This window comes from Etheostoma cragini, chromosome 12 (genome assembly GCF_013103735.1).
Source record: "Etheostoma cragini isolate CJK2018 chromosome 12, CSU_Ecrag_1.0, whole genome shotgun sequence".
Classification (NCBI taxonomy): Eukaryota; Metazoa; Chordata; class Actinopteri; order Perciformes; family Percidae; genus Etheostoma; species Etheostoma cragini.
The window spans coordinates 3862711-3882772 of record NC_048418.1 but is presented as its reverse complement, the minus strand read 5'-3'; the positions used below and the strand labels follow the sequence as shown (position 1 = coordinate 3882772).

At 39.7% G+C, this 20062-nt stretch overlaps 2 protein-coding genes across 5 annotated transcripts; both read right to left on the bottom strand.

Moving 5' to 3' along the window:
* Positions 1-382: 382 nt before the first annotated feature.
* On the bottom strand, positions 383-4662 carry LOC117954437 (SUN domain-containing protein 3-like). 3 transcript variants are annotated; one of them, XM_034888235.1, is made up of 10 exons: positions 4534-4662; positions 3557-3660; positions 2865-2986; positions 2690-2752; positions 2497-2570; positions 1986-2343; positions 1778-1893; positions 1502-1678; positions 1288-1377; positions 383-801 (listed from the first exon to the last, which is right to left on the bottom strand). In XM_034888235.1, exons 2-10 carry the CDS (start codon positions 3643-3645, stop codon positions 691-693), a joined length of 1200 nt encoding a protein of 399 aa, XP_034744126.1. In that variant the 5' UTR covers positions 3646-3660; positions 4534-4662; the 3' UTR covers positions 383-690. The 3 variants fall into 3 exon arrangements, with proteins under 3 accessions (XP_034744126.1, XP_034744128.1, XP_034744127.1); XM_034888237.1 differs by having other exon boundaries at positions 4530-4654; XM_034888236.1 differs by having other exon boundaries at positions 4538-4654.
* Positions 4663-6392: 1730 nt separating this feature from the next.
* On the bottom strand, positions 6393-19906 carry dpydb (dihydropyrimidine dehydrogenase b). 2 transcript variants are annotated; one of them, XM_034888223.1, is made up of 25 exons: positions 19559-19903; positions 18083-18193; positions 17780-17862; positions 17358-17445; positions 17092-17253; positions 16234-16430; positions 15737-15818; positions 15272-15359; positions 14874-14981; positions 14260-14429; positions 13970-14180; positions 13261-13445; positions 12342-12557; positions 11562-11726; positions 11178-11246; positions 10951-11034; positions 10684-10804; positions 10428-10547; positions 9078-9220; positions 8360-8414; positions 7825-7946; positions 7288-7434; positions 7137-7199; positions 6691-6768; positions 6393-6603 (listed from the first exon to the last, which is right to left on the bottom strand). In XM_034888223.1, the coding sequence occupies exons 1-25, from the start codon at positions 19586-19588 to the stop codon at positions 6439-6441; spliced, it is 3063 nt and encodes a 1020-aa protein (XP_034744114.1). In that variant the 5' UTR covers positions 19589-19903; the 3' UTR covers positions 6393-6438. The 2 variants fall into 2 exon arrangements, 1 of the variants encoding a protein (XP_034744114.1); XR_004658819.1 differs by lacking the exons at positions 6393-6603; positions 6691-6768; positions 7137-7199; positions 9078-9220 and having other exon boundaries at positions 7300-7434; positions 19559-19906.
* Between the last annotated feature and the right edge of the window lie 156 nt (positions 19907-20062).

Genomic DNA, 20062 nt, shown 5'->3' with positions numbered 1-20062 from the left:
TTGCATGTAACTTCACTGTGAACACACTTAGGAAATTCAATTTCTCTTACAGGCTTGGACATTTCACCTCTGAACAACAAAAGCCGCTCATGTAGCACCTGTTTCTGGATCCTTTGAACCATCAGTAAAAATGAATGATTTCCTGACATCTCTGTTATACGACCATGGAATTCACGCCCCAAATCGGATTCAGGATTATGTGACTTAATCCCAAGTTTTTCCAAATCAGTAGTGCTTCTTCCCTCCATGCTGTTTATTCGTTGCATTAGCTGGACTAATAGCATCTTTTTTTTGTTTCAGAGCTGGAATTGTCATATCTAACGTTTGCAGTACTACTGTATAGGAGTCATTAAGATAGGCCAGTAGTTTGCTTTTTTCCCCTCAACGATGGACGGTGGGTCAGAGGGCCAAGGTTTAAGAGTCACGGTTTGGTATCAATTGTAATCCTTTTTAATTTCTCCACCAACTTTTGGTGTGAACACATCAAATATGTTTATTTATGGTGGAGGTTGGGTCATGCATTTTCTCCAGTCACCGAGGGAGGTTCAACATGGAGGGTCAAGGTAAATATTTGTAGCTTTTGGGAGTGTCAAACGAAGAAAAAAAGAAGTCACAACCAAGCCCTCCCCCTACCAACCCCTACTCTGATAAATAACGAACAGTCCATATTATTAATGCAGTTACAGACATTTATGGCATCTTTCCGTGGACCCTGAAGTTGTACACAGATGTGTACTCTGGATGACCCCAGTTGCTCTCAATCTGCAACTTCACAAAACTGAAGACAACGTTTTTATGACCCTGATGAGACACAAAGTAGAAACGATTTGAAAGGGTTGGTGGAGTGGTCACATTAGAATAATTTAACAAAAATTAGAGGATGCAAAAAATGTTATCATAAAAAAAGAATTAGAGGGTGTGACAATATGAAAAACATTAACAAGAATTAGAAGAGTTAACATTATAAAAAAAGTAAAGGAAATCAGAAAAAGTGGAGAACAACTGTGTAACAGTGCGCTATGTGTAAGCCTGTTCTTCCACACAAGGTGTTTTGGCACAGGGTCAATTTTTGTCTTTTAGCCAAATCCTGCTAACAATAAGAGTGTGATTTGATATTGTTAACCAAAGTTGGTTGTCTCCAAAAAGACAAACAACTAATCCCAAACTATTTCAATGGTATCGTTCAGATGTATCTTTTTTTATTCTTTCGGCTTTCTGTATTGGAACAACTGAATTTAAAACCTGCATGTGTGCACTGTGCAGCCAGCTGCACTGTTTAATACTCACAGGGAGTTTGAAGGTCTGTAATGACTCCCCATTCGGATCATATACAAAGGTTCCTAGGCGCGTCGCTTCACTGTCCACTTTCTTCACTCCCTGAGAGAAAGAGAAAGAGCAGCATAATATTAAACAGCTTGTGGCTTTCTGTTTGTGTAATAGTGAAAAATATATGTGGTGTCAGTGACTGCTCCAGTGAATTTATGGCAAAGTTTAAACTTACATAGACAGAAAACTCTCTTGGAGCACTGTAGGCGAAGCCAGCAGGGGACTGCATGCTTGTAATGTGACCCAGTGTCACATGGGTGATGGTGACTGGGTGGGACAGGGTGATAAATACATGTCCGCGTCTACCTGCAAAGAACCAGCAGCGACCAGGAGTCAGAGGGGAAGAATGTCCCTGAGGAGAAGGAGAAAACGAGTAGGGGAAAAAAGAGTTTCAGGTGTGTGTTTTTGTGTGTGTGTGTGTGTGTGTGTGTGTGTGTGTGGTTTGTTCTACCTGGATAACAGTCCGGGGAGTGGCAGGTGGATACCATAAAGGGATCCCCCAAAATGTAACAAATGGTGGCTGAGTGTGATAGGTGTCTGAGCTAAGATGATGAAGGACAGTGGCACCTGCACACAAAAAGACCAAAATTATTTCTTTATTTTTAAAGGTTGCAGTCAAATAGCAAAGTAGGTAACAACTGAAGATGAGGGTGACTTACCCTGTGATTCTAAAGCAAAGTTTGGCATAGTGTCTGCCATAGGAATAAGCTTCTTCCTCAGACGGAGCACTTCCTCCTGCAGCTCTTTTAGCTGATTCCGCATAATATTAAGATCGGCTCCAACCATGTCCTCCTGCAGCTCTTTTTGTTGCATCTTCGTCATCCTAACATCAGCTCCAACCATGTCCTGCTGTAGCTGTTTTAGTTGCTTTTGCATCATCTTGAGATCAGCTTCAACCATGTCCTTCTGCAGCTCTTTTAGCTGCTTCTGCACCACCATAACATCAGCTCTAACCATGTCTTCCTGCAGCTTTGTCAGCTGCGCCTGTATCATTCGCAACTCATTCCCAGCGCAGTCCTTTAAGTAAAAAAAATAAATCTTTTAAAATAGTGCAGAGGCAGGCTGGTGATTTGAGCTATAGCATTACAAATACAGGAACAAAACTAAAATTATGAGAGGAATAAACAAGTTTGAACAGAGTAAAGCTCCTTGTTGTGGGTCATACTGTACCATGTTCTCTGGCCACCCTGAACTCAGACTGAAACAGCTCCTGCTTGAAGCATACATGTTGTATAGACCTCCCCCTGAGAGACACAAGAATCTAGTAAGGATATGCTCAACCAAAAACAAAAAAATACCACAAAACGTATGCCATGACAATTCAACAAATCTGCTCTAGTAGAGATTTTTCTTGATTAATTACCAAAATACATTATGACCATGGAGAGGAGGCCGACAACATTTTTCTGGCTGAATTGCGTAGATGCTGCAGAGGGAAATAGCAGCTAGTTAGACCATAAAAGCAGAGTGAAATTATTCGAGAACTAATGTGTCTATCGTTCCAGCTGCTGTGTTTACAGCAAAGTTTAATTCCTTACTGTTTTTGCCCCTCCCATTGCTGGGAGGAAGGTGGCAAATATCGTCACCAAAAGACATGCATGACATGTTGGAAACGGTGCTGCCTCCAGAGTTGCGACGACCCCTCTTCTTCCGAAAGACCCTTAAAGATGTGATTAAACAAGAAAAGGACAGAAGTGTGAAGATTTAGTGAAAAGAAGAACAATTCATTGCATCAACCACATGCACGCCACACACTTTAGTAGTAAAAGTATGAACTACTCGATTACAAACTAAAGTCCTGCTTTCAAAATCTTGTTAAAGTACATACGTTAAGTATTATCAGCAAAATGTAGGCTACTCAAAGTATCAAAAGCATAAGTACTTATTATGTGACAGAATGGAATAATTTAATTGTATTAGTTTATATGCTGTTGCATTGTTTAATCTATACAATGCGTCACATTTTTTAGGTTTTTGTGTTTTGTATGTAAAATCAAATCTGAACCATAACTATAGCTGTCAGATAAAAAGTAAAAATACAATATTCCCTTCTGGAATTTAGAGGAATAGAAGTGTAAAATAACATATACGGAAATACTAAGTACTAAGTTATAATAGTGATATTACAAATATTTTTAAGTACAGTACTTGAGTAAATGTACTCAGTTACTTCCACTGTTACACACACAAACACAAATACTCTCCCTGTCTCTCTCTCTCTCCAGCTTACTTGAATGGATTTTCCTTGTATAACAACCGAGGTTCTTCATCATTGTCATAGTACCCCATTGTGAGCAAACGGTCACTTTGTCGAGCCATGACTGCTGACTGAGACTGATGGAGAGAGACGGAGGGGGGAGTCAATATCCAGTGCCCCGACCAATGCCACATTGTAAAAATACTGTTACAAATAATACAAATTTTAACTTAACAAAACATAAAAAGTGTTGAAAGTATAATTATTTACTTAATTCCATCCATAATCGGTTATGCCTGCAAGTTCACTGTGATAATTTCATTGCAGATTTGTTATGAATATTCACCACTTTAGTACAACATAAACTGTATTATTGCCTAAATCCTGTTTTGTTAAAGGTATTATTTCAGTTGAGGCTTACATGATTCATATTACATCATTAGGTTGTGGTCATCAAATTACACACCTGAATGGAAAAACTATTACAGCTTAAGAAGTACTTGTTGATTTCTGGGACTACAAAATGTCATTAAACTGTTACGCGTAATCCGCTCTGTGCTCTGAACCTAGGGCACACTTTTAGGCAACACAAAAAATGCACACAGTGTGGGGATCTGGGCGCCCAATGGTGCTCTTCAGCTCAGTTTTGCCCTGGGAACAGTCAGTCCGGCCTTGCCAGTCACCGAGGCCTAAATGTCCTTGTTAAACTTAGCAAATCTGAGTATATGATTGATACATCAATGTTTTCAAGAAGGAAATCTAAATGCTAACCAAAACGTTCTTCCAACCAGACTTCATAAAGTTATTTCTTACTTTGTGACATTTACTCAAAGCTGTCAGTGTTTATCATACAGATGCTATATGGATGGAGACAGTACTTATCAAACTTATCATATTTTGTGAAAACACTCAACATATAATTGTTCCATAAAATAGACCTCTGCTTGAAAGTCATTGCCAGATTTTAAGTTATCAATATGTGTGAGTCAGGCTGATAACTGACCACTTACTTCTATAACTTCATGAGAAATCAGCGGAGGATAAACAAAGAGTTTATATAGTCCATGGCTGGGTAGGCATGGGAAATAAATTGTGGACTAACATGACATGAACTGACTGCTGTCAGAAATCTGCAAGAGGAATAACTGTGATGTCACGTTCTATTCATGTCATAAACAGAAGCAGAATGGAGAACTAGAACCATGGTGTTCTGTGTTCTGTGCAGTACCCTTTACTCAAGTACTGTCCTGTACTCCTGAAATAATTGTGCTTCAGTATAATACTGTATGCTACATTGTACATTTCATTGGGATATACAGAACCTCTTGTTTCTCTCCTACATTATTTGACTGGTTATACTGGTTACTCTACAGATTCAGATGCTAATTACAATACAAATGATCAACCTAAAAATATGACAAAGTTAGCATCATCTCAATGTAGAGGTAAAAATTCTACATTACAATTATTGCACTAAAGCATGTAAAATACATAAGTAAGACGTATTTCAAGTAAAAGTACTTATTAAGCATAATTGCTCTTTACAAAGGTGGAAATACAGTACCAACCAAATAGATTTTTTTTTTTTTTTTTTTCAAGGAAACATAACGTTCCCCGTTTAATAGCCTATATGACTAACATGTAATGTAATTTAGTTGTGAAAGCAGAATTGTATCAAGCATGTTTTTATATTGGGGTATTGCTCATTCCTAATTAAGGACCTGAATACTTCGTCCACCATTGTCTGTTGTGGCACATCCCAGACGAGTCAGTACGTGAAAGTCCATGAGTTTCATCCTAATTTGATCCATGAAGTCTGAGCTGTGTAACAGGAAATACCTTTTTTTCTGATCATGTTAATTTCTGCTCCGGTGTACAGATGGTTTGCTAAATCAGAAAGCGTTTATTTAAATCAGAAACCATGTCAAAGAAGCATTTCTTTTTACATCTACACATTCAGTAAAAGCACATTTAATTAGAGACATTATCTATCAACATATTTAATATTCAGTGTTTACAGAGTGATAACAATAAAGCAGAATCCACAATTACATGATTTGAGCAATTGTGATTGAAAATCACAGTTAAACTATGAAGTAATTAATTTTGATTCCATTATTGTGAACCTTAACCTTTAAAAGGTTGGTTGCCTCTTTCTCCAGTGGGATCAATGGTGCTAGTATTTCTTAAAGGTGCCCTGGCATGCAAATTTCACTTTAGGAAGTGTTTTAACGTTAATATGAGTTCCCCCAGCCGGCCTATGGTCCCCCAGTGGCTAGAAATGAGGCAGGGTTTAAACCGAGCCCTGGGTATCCTGCTCTGCCTTTGAGGAAATTAAAGCTCAGATGGGCCGATCTGGAATCTTGCCCCTTATGAGGTCATAAGGGGCAAGGTTACCTCTCCATTTATGGCTTTGCCCGCCCAGAGAATTTGGCCCACCCATGAGACAAAAGAGACATCATGGCTTTCAAACAAGCAAAGTGGCAGTTGGTCAAGGCCACAACCCCCGGCCTCCACCTTGCCCCCCCTCCCTCCTCAATAGCTACAGACTCAGAAATGGCTAGGGGCTGTAGTTCTTCACTAAGTCTTGCTTTTGGTAAAGAGACTTCAGATATGGTATTAGGGGACAACTAAGGTCTATATAAAAGCATACAAAGAGCACCACGTCATGGGATCTTTGAAATCAAGACGGCATTTTTCATAACATCCCACCTCTTTTTCTATATGAAGCAGATACACACATAGGATGTCATTTTTCTCCCACATTTGAAGTCTTTACATCATCTATGTGACTTGCATTAATGGTACACATCTAATGTCAAACCTCATTTGACAGATTTATTTGTCATAAAACTTCATAAAACATCTGGTCTCCGTTATTGAATATGTGGACGGTTTTGGTTTTGTTGTCCTCTTTAGCAGACAGGACTAATGGGCACACCCCTGTTGGGTTTATAGGGTTTTTTCATGGTAACCATAGTGATGCAGTCTATGATTGGACAGACGCTCAGGCACAGCGTGCAGCCCGTGCAGCTATCAGTCACCATGGGAAGGTGGGTCTCTGGGTGGAATGTTATAGCCTGGGAAGACAGTAAGCAAAGCATGTTACACGACAGAGGCAGATAATAAAATATGTTGAAAATGTTGTGACAGACAGACCAACATACCTGATATCCAGAGTCATTGCAAGTCATGTAACATTTTCCACAGTTGATACACATCTCTTCATCTATCAGAGCCTGGACCTGGGAGCACAGGGGCAGGTCATTGTTGTGACCCTTTTTATTGCTTTTTTATTACTACTCAAGGTACAGTAACACTCAGACACGCAAGCAGGGACTCATGGTTTATCTGTGGAGGTCAATGATAACTAATATTTTACTAATATTGCGACTTTATATAAGACAAAAACAATTTCTGGTTGCGACTGCCTTGAATTTGCTTTCTATAGATGATTACCACATCACATTGGTTATCCCAGACTGTGGTACACTGACTACTGAAATCAGACACGCAACGTCATTAGCACCTTCAAAATCCCTTCTTACAACTTTATAATAAAATATATTTTATAGAATATAAAATGGATATAATGTGTGAGAAAAGAGGGTACCTGCTCCATGTTGTTTAGTTCTTGGTATGCTCCAATGTGGCGCAGCGCTCTGGCTATCACATCCTACACACAAAGCACAGATGCCTACTTGGTTAAAAAGTTATTTCACAGAACACAGCACAATACGTCCAAAGGAATCACGAGTGTGTACCTTGACAGCAGGGACGGCTTTCTGGGGCGTGTTGACCTGGCGGATGTCGGCTGTTATTGCCTCAGCTTTGTTGTTTCTGAGCCTTTTCTTGTATTCTGCGATGGCGTCTGTCCTCTGCTGGAGGTATGGGCCAAAGCTAGGGAGGCTCTAATCACACACACACACACACACACACACACACACACACACACATTAGGAGAAAGTCTAAATACTCTGTGTACGTTGTGGATTCACTCCTCCGTTCCAACATTCAGTGATGTCCAAATGAAGTGTCATGAAATATCAGTTTTATTTGTTGACCCTACTAGATTGCGTACTAGGTTTTAGGAAAAAGGCTCAACGGCCTTGAACCCTTTGTTGAGCAGAGAAAGCGCCATCTAACGGGCTCAGAAAATAAAGAAAATGGTTCATTAAGTTTCATGAAGCTTAAATCATGTCTTTTCTTTACTTCTTCGACATAAGTAGTGGTGCCAATGGCAGCAGAAGTATAATTAGTATAATACTAATAGTAGTATTGTTGGTTGTAAGAAGTGGTACCTTTCCTACTAGGTCTTCCAGTCTGGGAACAGGTTTTCCCTTCTGATGTCTCTCTGTTGGAGGAGACTGACCATCCCAGTCCTTCAGCTCCAGGCTCTTCAGGTACAACAAGGCCTTCAGACCTGAGCACACATATTCACCATAATGGTATTATCCCACAGCATATCCATAAGTAGAATCATCTAGATACATTGGAACATTTTAGGTTGGTGGTTGGTTCAGAAAGGTGTACAAAGTGTGTGTACATAACTCTTCAGACCTGTATAAAAACGTAAAATCAATCTCCCATGTAAATACAGACTTTATACCGCAGAGTACATCCCGTTGAGATAAACAAGGAACAAGTAAACTGGCCCCATGGGTCATTGTTTGAGAGGAATGTCAATGCTAAATGCATGCATACTATTGCTTAAAGAAGGCAGTAACTGTTCATGTCATTGTAAAATACTACAAAAGAGATGTTTGTCATTCTTGCTCTTTTGTTGTTTTAGGGTCACATACGTTAGCATGCAATCTACAGAAACAAGTTACATACCCACACAGTAATCCTCAATCACTGTGAAGTCCTGGTTCTGTATTGCACTGCACACCTGTGGGAATAGACACAGGAAGACAAACAGACATCAACAAAAACATCATGCAAACCAAATAAACTAAGATTTTATTTACCTTCAAAAAACTGCAATTTGGATATTTTCAATAAATACTACTGCTTGGCACTGTTTCTATCCCCCAAATCACTCTTTTAAATGAACAAATTATTTTTCTAAACCCACTTAAATGGCTTGTTTACACGCTACACTTACTTTTATTACCCACAGTACATTACATTAGGATGAGAGGGAGGAACACTTTGTTTTGCCTAACTTCTCACTTTTAAAACTTGATTACTGTTTACTGTCTCATTCTGGAATTATTTGCTTCCTTTCCACTGCAGCTTTAAAGTTATATTTAATTTCATCACAAAGTCAGGCCTCTTTAACTTTACTGGATGTAACTTTTTGTATTTGCACAGTGTTTCTTTCTAAGAATCACTGAAAAAAAGCACAGATGTAGGAGAATAGTAAACGTAATGTAGTAAAAGCTCATATACAGTGTTGTTAAACAGTAAAGGGAATCAGATTAAAGTCTTAAAACATATTCAGCAATTTTACTAAACTGCATCATATTAACAGTAACTGAGTACTTTCTAGAGTGCATGAGTAAACCATTACTTCAGTCTCACCCTGGTAGGTGTTGCAGTATATTATCACCTGTAACACTGAGGCTCCGGCGTGAAGAAACTGTAGCCCACTTTCTGCTGAGTCGATACCTCCGGTGGCCAGAATCGGAAAGCCAGGAATTGCTCTGGCAATCGCTGATACTGCTCTGAGAGCGATGGGTCTGATGGCATTACCTGCACACATTATTAATATTAGATTCATGGGAGCTTAGGAGAAGCAACTCACTAGTGTACTTCATGTCACTTTAATTAATTTTGTCACTCATCTTCTTCATCAGGATCAAGAATACAGGTGTAATGTCATGTTACCTACAAATCTTACACCTAAACGTCTATCTAGACCTCACACCTTCCTATAATACGACAATACTTTGTGGAAATCACAAGCACTGAGATTTATACTATGTTACGACAGGTAACCACAGTTACAGCCTATTTTGGGTTATGTTACTATCACATCGCAAGGCAGAAAATCTTCCTTTACGGTGCATATACACTCCACCCATCGCGTGTGTGTGTGTTTGTTTGTGTGTGTGTATCCATGCGAAAATTGGTGGATAATGTTTTCTTTGGCTCTGCGTTCAAAACAATAATAAAAAGGCCCTGATGATGTCATCTGGGGGCTGTTTTACAAAAGCATCATTTTTAAATCCGGGATAACCAATAAAGCAAGGCTTGACCTAGTTAAATTTGTGCAGCCTGGCTGAGGAGGAGGAGCGACTAGGTTGAGACAGGCTGAACTGATTTGGATAGATGGACGTTCACGGCTTTCCTGAACAGACCGCAAGGTCGATATCAGATTCACTGATGCTAAAATGGAGAATATGCATTGTACATACTTTATACAGAGTGAGCAGCAGCTTCTTGTGGAAGTATGATAACGTAAAACACAATATTTGTGAAATAAATCAAATAAATAAAAACTAATTAAAAAAGAAACACGGCCGCTGTAATAAAACAGCAAGAGAAAGCGTGGCAGCAGTCGTGGAGCGACTCAATACGTATGTAACATAATAAATATGCATTACAATAGTGTATGTAGATTACTGAATTGAAACTGTCATAATCACACCATCCAAGAATTAGGCTCCTAATCATTTGCACAAATTAACAGTTGTACTCTTAGCCTTAAAAGTAAGCAGAAGTTAATGTCAATCAGGAAATTTACCATGAAGATCAATTTTCTATAACTCTAGAATATGATGCACAAATATCTCTTTTACTCTGTTTCCCTGTTTCTCTCTCTCTCTCTCTCTCTCTCTCTCTCTCATGGGCATTCAGTATATATCATATTAACTTCTAACATCAATATGAGTGGTATATATAGGAACTGTAACTAACAGTTAAAAGGGATAGTGTATATGTGTTTGTATGTCCTTACCAGACACCCCTCCATACGTGGTGCGTTTGCCCGTTCCAACGCCCGGCCAGGGGGAGCCATCAGCCTTTAGTCCCATCAAACCCGAGACTGTGTTAGTGGCTGTTACTCCATCTGCTCCACCTATATAACAACACAACAATAACAATGGTCATAGACATTCATTAATTATTTGCACTATGTAATGTAAAAATACAGTAGCATAGATGATGTGGAAGAAAGAAAAAGAACTGAGTGTGGTGCAAAAAAGTGTGTTTACCTTCATGAGCAGCCTTGGCAATGTCGACAATATTGGTAACATTTGGTGTCAGCTTGGCAAAGAATGGAATGGAAATGGCTGCACGCACCCAGCGACAGATGTTACGCACCAACACCGGGTCCTATTGCCAATGACACATAAAAACACAGACATGTCAATACAGAGACAATTTATCAAATCAATCTGTTCATTTTTAAGAATGCGCTAAATGTATCCTGTGTGTGTGTGTGTGTGTGTGTGTGTGTGTGTGTGTGTGTGTGTGTGTACCTGTCCACAGGCCAGACCCATCCCTCTCTCCCCCATCCCATGGGGACAAGACAGGTTCAGCTCCAATGCATCTGCTCCCGATTCCTAAACACACACACATTTTGACATTACGCATCTCGACAAGTCACACAGTGTGTAAAATGTAAGAAGAGTAATTACACAGTAATTATGTGCAGTACATTCTGTAAATGGAGAAGAATATGTTACTGGTATGGAATATTTCTTACTTCTGCCATCTTGGCTAGTTCTGTCCAATCTTCTTTGTTGTAACCACACATTATACTGGAGATCACCACCTGACAGAGAGGAAATAACAGGGAAATGTCCAAAACCAATGTAAAAAAGTGTCAAACCCTTTCTTCCATATATCACACATAATATTTCAGACACAAAGACATGGAAATTGAATCTCACTATGGTGTTAGATGCAGAATGCAAATAGTTTCACAAATCTGCTAACACTGTACTGTTGATAGGCGGTCACCTCATCAACATGTAAATTGGTCTGCTTTTTTCTAACAAAATAGGTAACCTTTGGCCTGGTGTCATTTATGCTTTACATGTTCTTATTAGAGTCAAGACATGAATAAACAACGTGACAGCAAACTTACATTATTAGGGAAGTCCCTCTTCAGCTCGGCGACTGACTGACACCAGTAGGCTGCTGTCTTTTCACTGATGAGCTCAATGTTGAGGAAGGAGCCTTGACCTGGTCCAAACAAATGACCTGAGGTGGTGCCACGCACAATACGGGGAGAAACGTTGGTCACCAGATCCTGCAGACAGATTTATAGATGCCAATCACAGAGACAGTGGTGGCTGTGGAAGCTAACTGTTTTTTACCAACTGTACCAACTGTATTGTATTGTCCTCTCTGCCCTATTTCCTCCTCCCCACGAGTGAGGAGTTGTATAGTCTGATGGCGTGAGGGACAAAGGAGTTCTTGAGTCTGCTAGTCTGAGACTTGGGAAGGAGCAATCTTCCACTGAACAGGCTCATCTGGGTGCTGATGACGATGTGCAAGGGGTGGCTGCATTGTATTAAAACCCTCTAGATCTTGAGCTAGTGTTAAATCACTTTATTCCACACGATAATGTCCTAGTATCATGGTGAGGTTATTCAAAGGTGGTTTAATTGCTATAGGATAATGCTGAAGGCTCAGGTGTAGAATACACGGCCCACCACTGCTTGTAACAAATTGAGTTCTTAGTTGATCTTTTTAAGCAGAAATAGTATTACACCCAAAAATAGCTTTATTACTTTTGCATTATTTGTGTAAGTATATGTGCTGCTCGCTTGGTACCTAACCGTGTGTGTGTGCATGGACACTCCAGCCATCGTGTGTGTGTGTGTGTGTGTGTGTGTGTGTGTGTGTGTGTGTGTGACTGTACCTTATCCAGTCCGAATGTCTTTGTTAAAGCAAAGCCCCATCCTTGTTCAAAAGCTCTTCTGATCATAGCTGTGCTGGTGGTGGGGGGGGCAGATGCCAGGCCGAACGGGTTGGGAAACTTTATCCCACACATCTCAACGCTGATGTCCACCTGATCTATAGCACTGTAGAACAACGGCAGCTTTGGAACTGGGTCCACTGTCTGCCCATGCAGGGACTGCAGTAGGAAGGGAGATGGGACAAATACTTCACTCACATCATTAATATTTCATTCATGTTAGGCCTGAGTTAAAATCATCATGATGTACTTGCTCACATGAAGCTCTTGAACTTTAAAGTCAACATCACATTCAAGAACAGCGTTGAAAGAAGATATAATGTGAATTTAAACACGAAACAAATACTGGATAGAAAATCATTTAGTATTGCTTATTACATAAAAAAATACCAAGATTTTCAAAATCCATATAAACTTAAAAATCTTTTTATGACTCTACAACACTTTTTATATGTTTGTGTAACTATAGGTACGCGATAAATAGGTTATCTGTGTTCGGCTGAAGCTCAGCTTGGAAGGAGGCAGTGGGACAGCTGGATCCATGTTTGGGTCCGACAAACACTTGTGTTGAATGGACCAGTCCTTGCTAAGAATTGGCCTGTGGCCTGATTTATTTTATTTCTTCCTCATCTGGGCAAAGATACAATAATTTATTTTACAGTACCCTACAGCAGACCTTTTAAATGAAAAAAAATAAAGGATCTGGAGAAAATGATGTGGCACACTACGTAAGGCCTATGTGAGATCTTAAGAAAGAACTATTAATTCTAACCAAGATGAGATATATGTTTCTTAGCTCCCTCTCACTAATGTCAGCTGTATGAGATCTGTATGCAGCCCTGGAGGGGAGAGACACATTTACCTGAATGTATCTGTGAATGTGCCATGAAGCCTGCTTGCCATCGTTCACTGATTCCACTGTGGTGTTGGCCAATCCAGCAATGTCTCCTCCTGCAAACACCCAGGGCTCACTGGTCTGCATGGTGTCGGTGTTCACCTCTGGAGTACCCCAGCGGGTCATCGTCACAGGAGCCATGGCCTCACTCACTAAACACAGACGAAATATGCATAAGGATATGTATGAACCCATGTCACCATCGTTGTTGTTAAGCAATAACTTTCAGCAACAATCGATAACAATTCCAACAAATCTGAAAAGCTCAAAGACTTGATTTCTGTAATGTAACAAACATATGCATATATATTTTGTAGGAACTTTCACATAGTCGATCAGACAAAGAGACCAAGAGGTTGGAAAATTGTGACGAGCCATATTGGTTGGTAATATATGAAAGTCGTCCTGTGTTCAATAAATAAAGTAAAAAAAGATTTAGAAAATTAGAATTGTGTGAAAATCATTTGTAGGATAAATTAACCTTTAAATACTGTTATTTTATTTATTTATTTATCAAAATACAAATGCAATACAACATATCCACAAACAAAAAAACAGAGAAAATACACAAACAGATACCTTTCATGAACCAAAGAAGGATTTGAACATCTTCAGATTCATATAAGTTAGCCAGAAGGCTAACTGCTAGCTGTTACTCAGCTAATTGCCTAATTACCTTGAGGCTCGTTGAGCATAGAACCAAAGGCACTGATGATGCAGTCAGCCTTGAGCCTGACAATTTGGTCCTCGTCTTCCTTCCAATCGCCCTCCTCAGTCTGCTCGGTGCGACAGAACTGTAACCCGGCAACCCGACCGTTCTTCATGATGACCTCACGAGGAGAAAGGAAGGGCAGGAACTCACACTTCTCCTCCTTAGCCAACTCCATCTGACAGAATAAAAAACACATGCATTCAATAGTTTCTATGTTTTCGTGTGTCGGCATGAACTCAATTCCTCATTCGTACCTCCTCGGGAACAGCCCTGACGTTAGTGAATCCCTTCCTGAAGCAGACGTAGACTCTCTTGGCGCCACAACGAAGAGCTGAGGTGGCGCAGTCAAACGCAGTGTCACCGGCCCCCAAAACTATCACCATACCTCTTATCTCTGGCAGAGAGGAGCGACACTGACACATACCTGGACACAGCGAGACCAAGACAGAGGCAAATGGTGATGTGAGCTGTTCTCTGACTCCACAAATATACTTTTCAGCACTAAAAGATTTGTTTGAACTAGCCCGCTTCCTGTCTGATTTCCCATTCAGACCTAAATATTAGTTGAAGCAGTGAAACCACTGTGTGTGTATTTCCTCTAAGTGTGTGTGTGTGTGTGTGTCCGTGTGTGTGTGCGACTGTACTTGGCTTTTTCTGAAAGCACTAGAGTTCACTAAGTTTTGCATTATTTGTGTACTACAGTATATGTGCTTGCTTGGTACCTTACATAGAGTGTGTGTGTGTGTGTGTGTGTGTGTGTGTGTGTGTGTGTGTGTGTGTGTGTGTGTGTGTGTGTGTGTGTGTGTGTGTGTGTGTGTGTGTGTGTGTGTGTGTGTGTGTGTGTGCATGTGCATGTTCACCACAGTACCTTTCTTGCTGGCCGAGGCCACCATGGGCAGAAAGTCTTTAGAAGTGAAGAAACCTTGATCCATAGTTAAACCCTTGAAAATTGGAGCTCTGTTGGCCTGAGGGAGACCTGGAGACACACACAGATGGATACATTGTAAGAAAAAGAGACCATACTTGTTAGAACAGATACAATTGTCAATGGCTTCATTATGACTTTGAGCAATTTGAAACAAAGACTCACAAAGACTTTCTATACTAAACCATATTTGCAGATGATCACACATAACCACACATAGACACATTGTACAATTGTTCCAGAGAGATTTAAAGGTGTCAAACCCCAATAAATAAAAGTTTGCAATGCATGTCCATGAGGCCAAATGCTAAAGCTATTTTCTGTCATTAAGAGGCACTCACCAATCCCAATGAAGACAGATTTAAATCCTTCCTCTTTCAGGGACGTCAAAGTCATTCCATTAACACCTAGACCCTTCTCACACACCACCTGGTTTGTGTACACACACACACACACACACACACACACACACACACACACACACACACACAGACACACACAAAAACAATTGATTGGAAATTTCTTAACACATCATTATTGTTGTTCTAATATTCATGAATATGCAGTATTATAAACATGGGACTAAAGATAGATTTGAAAGGTTTGGGATCATATTTCAGTAGACGATGAGTCCATTGAGATGATCAAAAACCAAAACAACAAAAAAAGAAGACAACCAAAGACTAGATAAACAAACAAGTATTGAAATACTCTGTATATTTCAGCATTTTACAGTATGGACAGTAAAGACACTTCATAAATAAGATAGATGTGTGAGATGTGTGAGTAGGATAGGACTTTCATACCTTGACTCCCAAGTCCTTCATCAGGTCTATTTCAAACTGGACGACCTCATAGGGAAGCCGGAACTGAGGGATCTCTGATGTGCTACAGGGAGGCAAACACATTTGTAAAATGTCGAATGTGTTTCAAAAATGACTGAGCATTTAGTTGCTAAGTAACAAAATAGTCAGAGGACCTTGTCAAACTTTGTCAAAGATTTTGCTGGATTAATGCCAAGTTTTTTTCTTTTTTTATTGATGTATTTATTGAGGATTTGTTTTTGAATTTCTCATTAACAACATTTTCTGTATCTTTAGCCCGGCTTTGTGTACTTATGTGTGTAAAAACGATAAAGACGCACTTAAAACTATTAAACCATCAAATCCTTTTGTTGATAAAATATAATATCATCCTATATATTTTGTCTTTTAACATTCTTAACAATTTTCGATATGATATAATTTACAGTATGATAATGATTATGATGATGACAACACCAACAAAGATGATGATATTTTACCTTAGGCCTCCAATGTACTTTTGTTTCTCAAATATGGTAATATTATCATATCCAAGACGAGCCAGGAAGGAGGCACAGCTGACTGATGCTGGGCCACAACCAATCAGAGCTATAGGGGCATGGTAAGACTCTGGCATCTCATTGGCTGGTGGCAGCTCAGGATTTCTGATCTGAGGGATGCCCATCTTGCTAAAAATCTAGGAAGAAAAAAGCACACACGCATATTGAAAATAATACACTTGTCAAGCCGTTTAATAGTTTCCATTCTAATGTCAACACTTACATACATAACTCTCAACACAACATGGCTGACTTCAAAGAAAGCCTATGCACCTCTAATGGAACAGTGGCCACTATTGGCAACAAAGGGACAATGATTTATTTGTATTTGTTGTACTGCTTGTTTAAGTAGAAATGACTCTAGTTCATTGCCCCCTTACAAGCTTATTCCTCAGCGGGGCTGTAGTTAAGTCAACCTTTGTCGAGTCCAAGACAAGTCCAAGACCAGGACTAGTTGAGTCCAAGTCAAGACAGAGTCCAAAGAGGTTTGAGTCAGAGTCAAGACCGAGTCCAAAGAGGTTTGAGTCAGAGTCAAGACAGAGTCTAAAAAGGTTTCAGTCCAAGTAAAGACCGAGTTGTATGTATACAGGATAGCTGAAGACATGAAAGAGGAATGAGAGGGGGAATCACAGGCAGCAAAAGGCCGCAGGTCAGAGTCGAACCCACACTGCATTGAGGAGTTCCTATGAGGAGGTCCTTTATGTATGGGCGCCTGCTGTATCAGGTGAGCTAGCCAGGCACCCTGACACAATTTGTCAAAGGTTTTACACTTATTGTTGACAGCTATACATGTTATACCTCAGTAGCAAACTGCTGTAGCCCTCCAATATTAATGGGTCCCTCCTCGGAAGCATACAAGTTGCAGCCCCCCACACACAGCTCTGATGTGGGACACACCATTCCACAGGTCAAACCCAGGGGGTTGTCAGAAAGGATGGCTCGCGCTGACCCATAGTAGTTCTGGTAAACACAAACATATAGATACACACAAACATAAATGTCAAATGTCAAAATGGCCATGTGTATCGATGCATGAGTGGGTTTGTGTGTATATCTTTTATTACCTTATTAGAGATACTTGTAATAAATGACTTTATGTCCAGGTTAGTAGGGCAGCTCTTCTGACAGGGAGCATCCACACATTTTAGACACCTAAACACAGATTTTACTTTTATTTAACAGTTTAAAACTAAGTTTTGACAAATCATTGTTCCAGACTAGTCAAAGAAAGCAGCAAGCATCATGGCAACTATAATGTAAAGTCAACAATGTACAACGTTGTTTTTATTTGCCCACAGGTTTTCTTTTTGTTGTCATCACTGGAAATATCCCCATCAGTCAACAAATATTAAATCTAACAAATATACAGCTCCTACTTGTCTGTAGCCTGCTAAATGAGAGTGAGTTTGTGAGATTAGGTGTGTATTACAAGTCAGTTGAAAGTATTTGTTATCTTTTGTAAAATAGCAGAGTCATTAATTCTCACCTCATTGCTTCCCGTAGTGCTGCGCGCTCGCTCAACGTTGTGTGTTTGATGTCGTCAAAGTTGTTCTCTAAAGTCACACAAGACTGAAGAGTGGAGGAAATAAAACATTGAAACATAAAATAATTTAAAGGAAACGGGGAGAAGAAGAAAAAAATAGTAATGGACATGGAAGAAGAAGACAAATGCAATCAACTAAACCACACAACCAAAGCAAGTGTGTGTCTGTGTGTGTGTGTGTGTGTGTGTGTGTGTGTGTGTTTCTGTGTCTGTGTCTGTGTGTGCGTGCGTGTCTGTTATACTTACATTACAGTTATTTTCAGGGTTTCTCTTCCAGTGTTTCTTTTCCTTCTTTTTGCTTGCTGTGGATATAATGGGAGCATGAGTCTTCACCCTGGGATTCAGAGCCAGGATGCTCTGTAGAAAATAGATCAAAACATCTTTAAAACAACCTCTTGATGGTTGACTCCGAAAGACACAAAGATAATCGTACATATCATTATTAGACTCTCTAAGTACTTATGCAAATTGTTGATGATGATTATAACAAAGAATTTTGGAGATCTGTTAAACACTGCCTCGTCTGACTGGTTTGGATCTAGCTTTCTTAATTGGATATATAATTCTGTTTTAACAATATGTTAGCATGGGACACCATTTTTTTCTCCATTTCCTCTCTTATGTCTTCATACCACGGGGGACATAACCTCAGTGCATTGACCTGGGAGTTCGTCATTATCTTATCATCTTGACCCCAACCATTCAAACAAGCTAGCTTCCTAGAATGTTCCGTAGTTTCTGTACATTTTGCCAGCAGATCTGTCAGGGCTATAAAGACAGATAACAGTAGTAGTTCATGAGTAACAGACGGAGAGCAACTTTTAAAGTTTTTTCCTTGTTAGCAATTTTACATTTGTTAGCTGGTTGTGGGGTCATTTTGTTCTGCTGTGCACAAGAGTATGGATGACAATAAAGTTAATCTTGAATCTTGTTCATTTTCAATCCTCTTTTGAATTATTCCTCTACGTTTTAGTACTTGGCAATCAAACTGAAGTTTCTAAAAGTAGAGTAAGGCTTTTTGAGTTTCTATAGGCAGCAAAGTAGCCCCTCAGTAGGCCTCAGATCATTGTTCTGTGTAAAGTCATGTTGGCTAATCCCCAAACTGAACCAAAACAATGTTTGAAAAGAACATATTTGTATAAAAAAAACTCCTTAAAGTGCCTAAAGATTGTTTGTAAGAATTTTGTGATCAACAATTTATTATATAATACAGAAAACGCACACCAAGAGTTGTAGTGAGGGGCTATTCACGGTAAGTGACTTGAAAGCAGGAAAAAAGTGTTGCACACTCTGGCTCCATATGGATTTCTCTTTTAAAGGTCGCGTTTCAGCCCCATATGCCTTGGTCAAGTTCAACGTATGTGGGGCACTGTTTTTCCTACTTTCAGTTGATTTATGGTGACTTTAAACCGATGCATACCGCAGATTTATGCTTTCTCTTTAACACTGAAAACAGTGTTTTCACTTTGTCTACAAACATGAGCATTCGATGTCTGGAAATCAGTAAAAAGGTTAACAATGAGAAAATGTATAACTTTTAATTAGTATCCTTACATGACTTAAATGAGTTGGTACCATAATGTGTGCATTTATATTATCATGATTATTGTTGGATATTGTTTTTATTGTAAGGTTATTTGCCACCTGTAGATCCACAGTATATTACTGAAAAGAGTTGCATAAATAGAGAATCCCGTTGAAGAACAGATATGCATAACTTACCTCAATGTCTGGAGGATCTTTACTCAACATGATTGTGTGTGGAAGCGTCCAAACGCTTTCTGAAGATTGGTTTTCGGATTAGAGGTCCGGAGCACTGTCCGGGACTGCTCTGCTCCCTATGTGAGGCTCTGAGAGAGCCGACCGTCCTTATCAGGCCCACTCTCACTTACAGTTACACAACAACCTGACTGTTTAAGCCACCATATGCTGTCCTTCCTGAGACTAATCAGTTGATAAGGAAGCTGATGTTCCTCTCTGTGGATCGAAGTTCAGTGCAGTCCTGGACAGCAGACTTGTTTCTGGGTGCATTGCTCTTGAGCTCTGTTAAATCAAACAACCAATAACTACAGTAAACTGGCAGGTCCAAACTCCACCCGTGGCATATTTTTCTTTTAACTCCATCCTGCCTGTCTCGATCAAGGACTCCTCTCCCTTCTGGCTTCTATAGGCACGCTGTGAGCTATGGGCAGAAATGAAATCCTGATAGGCCAGTTACCGTGGTGG